Below are 4,550 nucleotides of genomic sequence, written 5' to 3'. Positions count from 1 at the left end.
CTGCTGAACATGAAGAACCTGTAAATTTGTACAGCATTACAGCAGAGCAACAAACAGTTTACAGCTTAGCTTTCAACTGCACATTGAAACACATGACACTTATAAACTATAGGCATTGTTTACTGCTTAAAAGTATTCAAGTAAAATCCTAGAGTATTCAAAAATTTAAGAACATTGACCAATACACATTTGAGGCCCTGTACAGCAAGAGTTTCAATCTTCTTTCATCATTCAAATGATTAACTCCAAAAGCAGCTGTAGCATAAGAATATATAGAAGCACATTTGAATCTCACCTTCCTACCAGACCTAGTGGAAGATTTTAACTTAAATGAGAGAACTACAACTTAAAACAATCATCTTTCAATAGCCACAGTGCTCAAGAACTAGTAAGTTCTAATAAGTTTCCCTTTAAGGGGGAAAACTTTGCTGAAACTAATGAAAATAAGTTATTAAAAGATAGGCTGAGTTTGATATTCATAAATTCCAACAGTACATTAGTGTACTGGAATGTAAAACAGATTATTTAGGAAGAAACAAAGGCTCATCCCCCAAAGCAAACTTCCCCATGGATATCCAGTGCCTACATTGCATTTCCTGCATCCCGTCCTCTCTTTGGAAAAGCTAAGGATGGATTTTTAATAGCTGACCTGTATTAGTAACATCATGGAGTACTAAATATCTATTACCAGGAAACTTACAAGTCTGAAATTAATAAAGTATTAATTTTTTAAAAATAAATATTTATCTGAAAGTTTATTTGTATTTCCAAACAGAAAAGTAGTTTACAGCTGAACGATTACTCCTAATAAGCAAACAGAACAACAAAATTGAATACTCATCACTGCTAATACCAACATACTTGTTAATAAACAACTACAACAGAATTACCTGCAGTGTTTCATCTTTTGGAGACCGGCAACGCCTCCTTCTTGGAGTTGCTTGCAGAGGATATTCAAATCTAGAAAAGATATTTTAAAAGACAACCGTTTTTATCCAATAGCTGATGATAAAATTCCCATTGTTAAGATAAAAGACCTGGCAATAGCTGGCCCCTCCCAACACCACACACATGCCAGCTTTAGAAGCTTCAAAATACTCCTGAACTTCTGCCCTAAAACTGACTACCCCTAAAACAAAGTCAAAATGATGTCTCTAGACAATTCTACCCTTACTGGTTTAGCTTAATGTAATATAAATGTGAATAAAACATATCTTTAAGCAACCCTGCCTTCTGAAGAAGGTCTATAATCTTCATAAAAATTAGGAAATAAACTAGATTAACTACTGATTCTGAAGATGGTAAAAGGACATTTTCATTTTTCCCATTTCTCTACAGCCATCATCTGTATCTGAGAAAATTGGGGCTGTTCAGCCTGGAGAAGAGAAGCTGCGTGGAGACCTCAGAGCAGCTTCCAGTGTCTGAAGGGGGCTACAGGGAAGCTGGAGAGCGACTCTTCATCAGGGACTGTAGCAATAGGACAAGGGGTGATGGATTTAAACTTGAACAGGGGAAATTTAAGTTGGAGATAAGAAAGTTCTTCCCTGTGAGGGTGCTGAGGTGCTGGCACAGGGTGCCCAGAGAAGCTGTGGCTGCCCCATCCCTGGCAGTGTTCAAGGGCAGGTTGGACACAGGGGCTTGGAGCAACCTGCTCTAGTGGAAGGTGTCCCTGCCCGTGGCAGGGGGTTGGGACTGGATGATCTTAAGGTCCTTATGAACCCAAACCATTCTATGATTCTGTCTTCATCCAGCAGGAAGAGCCTGAAGCCACAAAGCTCTGCACATTGTTTGCCTGCAGAACACATTCTGGGATGGAGGCATGAACAGTTTATCACTGGCACTTACCTGAAAGATCGATCAATAATGGTTACCACATCGCCATGCTTCAGAGGCACAGGCTGCTGGAAACCAGCCCCATTCAGCTGCGTGGGATTTACTGTACTTAAATTAGTCAATATTGCCTAAAAATAGAACAAACACTTCAGTAACCTGATGAGATGCAACGATGCAAAGCATGTGCCATTAGAATACGTGGATCTTACCTCCTTGTTTTCATTTACTTCAATTTTACAATGTTCTTTTGAGACCTGAGGCAACTGGATGCGAATATCACACTCTGTTCTCCTGCATGTGAAAATATAATTTCAGTTTCAAGACTCACAAAAGACAATAAAATCTGACTACTATAGAATTAGGTGATTTCCCAACTTTTCAGGTAATAATTGTACAGCAGAATGATACTTTCTTATATTTGGAAACAGGAGGAAAACGAACTCTCGAAGTTTTCCAAGTGTGGTGAAAAATAACAGCTCACACTTCTGGAATAACAGAAAATCCCTATCAGAAAAGACACATGAAGTAGCCAAGTTCTGAAAAAGCTCTTCACAACAAATCAAAAGAGACGCATCTCCAACAGATACCTGGTGGTTTGAGATTACTTCTCTCCCAACTTACAAGCTGCAGAAGAGCTATTGAATATTTTTAGAAAATACCAGCACATGCTTTTAAGTTTGCACTTAAGAACTTGTTACTGAGCACTCTCAGAAACAGAGTATTAAGTGGATGGACCTTTGGTCTCACCACTTCTACCTTCTTAATAGTTGTTGGGAAGTGAAAGCTATGTCTAAGCATCCAGACTTTTTAATTTCTTTATTTAAAGCTAATCTCTAATACTTTTGACGTGCTGTAGATCTTCAGCAGCAAACATCAGCTATCACACCAGCGGCAACATTCACTGAAGTACCTGACACCTCTCACTGATGCAGCAGGCAGAAATTAATGTTTGTACCATTAAGTATTGTCTGGCTGGGCAGTTCTGCTGAAGCCAAAGAGCAGTATCATGAACACTGAAGAGCTTTCCACAGATGTTTCCCTATGAAATCTGATTCTGGACTGAATAATTACAGATATTTAAGATATCTATCAGTCAGTAAAGTGCTGAACAGACTGAGTTTAAGAGAACTAAAAGCATTTTATTTAAGGTCTGTTTATAGTAAGATCATATAGCCAAGTCTTCACATATACCATTCAGACATATTGATTTTGGCTTTTAATGTAAAATAGCTGGATCAAGCTCAAAACTCGCTATCACTCAACTGTCAAAAGTCAAAGTGAGTTTCAAGATTGGAGGAGAAGGCATAAGTTCTTATTAATTTTTAATATTAAATATAGATATTGGCTGACACATTCCATTACTGAGGTCTTGGAGAACCAAAAAAGTAAGAATACAAATTGAGAAGAGCACTGCTGTAATGAAGATGGCTGAATACAAGCCATGTACCTCGCTTCACTCATCAGTTATCTGGATACTGCCTCAGGATAAAAGAATACAATCACTTGCTTGTCAGCTCTTTGCTGCTTTTAATCCCTTCCCCAGACTTCCTTTGGCCAGAATCTTTAAAATAATTCTGGCAAAGAAAGGACAAAAAGCAGCAATGAAAATCAAGTTCAGTTTTCTAGTCTTACAATTAACTTTAGTCCAATCTCGCCTTCACTCCCCTGTACATCATTCAAATAAGCAAACACTGACTTTTGTAAATAAGCATTAAAAGATATCATCTGCAGAGAAAAATCACTGCTATTACTTTGCTGTATGCAAGTACTCAACTAAATCTCACCTTCCAAATAAACAAGAACTTGCAGTGAGTGGAAAACTAATTCCATCAGTCCCATTCCTCTTAATGACAACAATTTTCCCAAAAAGCGTCATCTTCAAACGTAAGGAATCTTACCTATAAAAGAACATCAAAATTACCCATCTGAATAGCGTGTTACATATTTAGAAAAGCAAATCAGTGTCATTATCTTTCTTACTTCTGTTCAAGAGCCATTTTCCAGTGTACAGGAGAAGAGCCTTAGTGTCATTTACATATGCTCACCTGTGTGGAAAACTGGGAGCTGTTTTCCATGAGGCACCACTGTAACCACACACAGGGCAGAAGAAACTAAGGCTTGCATAGGGCAGCAGGAGCAGTCATCCAGGTGCATGTAAACTCGGTTATACCACTTTTACACAGACCATAGGTATTTGCTGCTCGTGCAAAGATTTGGAGGTGTATTTCATCCCATAAGCAATTTACAAGTATTTTCACATAGAGCCATTCACCTAAAACTAAATATTGTACATTTTCTTACCTACATAGAAATTCTTAGAACGTTTTTCAAAGTAAACAGAAACCAACTGACTGCAGTTGTATCCTCCTGAAGCAGGAGGAGATTGTGGCATGACCTCAAAGGAAAATAGCTGAAAGGAAAGCTGAAAGGTTTGCTGTGATCTCCTGTTAGGCTGCTCATACAGCAGAGAGGTGGCAAGTGCATCTCTGCACGCACACACCAGGAAAGCAGAATAAACAGCATTTACCTTGCAAAACAAAAACGCACCAAAACCCCAAACCCACAGCATTTGCATAGACTGATACACTGATCCCTCCATGTCTGAGTGTGCCACGGGTCACAGAGCCAGAGAATGGTTTGTGTTGGAAGGGACCTCAAAGCTCCTCCCGCTCCAACCCCTGCCACGGGCAGGGACACCTTCCACTAGAGCAGGTTGC

General features: G+C 39.1%; 1 protein-coding gene across 1 annotated transcript in view; it reads right to left on the bottom strand.

The window, feature by feature from the left end:
- The window catches only part of MKI67 (marker of proliferation Ki-67), a 16,359-nt gene extending 12,650 nt beyond the window's left edge, over positions 1–3,709 (bottom strand). Inside the window, exons 1-5 of the mRNA XM_010014575.1 lie at positions 3,618–3,709; positions 2,043–2,124; positions 1,846–1,961; positions 891–960; positions 63–76 (exon numbers count right to left, since the gene is read on the bottom strand). Of these exons, the coding sequence (XP_010012877.1) occupies positions 63–76; positions 891–960; positions 1,846–1,961; positions 2,043–2,124; positions 3,618–3,709 (374 nt within the window). The remainder of the gene's footprint in view (positions 1–62; positions 77–890; positions 961–1,845; positions 1,962–2,042; positions 2,125–3,617) is intronic.
- Positions 3,710–4,550: the final 841 nt, after the last annotated feature.

The sequence above is a fragment of the Nestor notabilis genome, unplaced genomic scaffold, assembly GCF_000696875.1.
Source record: "Nestor notabilis isolate BGI_N333 unplaced genomic scaffold, ASM69687v1 scaffold1285, whole genome shotgun sequence".
Taxonomy (NCBI): domain Eukaryota; kingdom Metazoa; phylum Chordata; class Aves; order Psittaciformes; family Psittacidae; genus Nestor; species Nestor notabilis.
The sequence above is the reverse complement of the archived record's forward strand: the minus strand, read 5'-3'. Positions and strand labels throughout refer to the sequence as shown.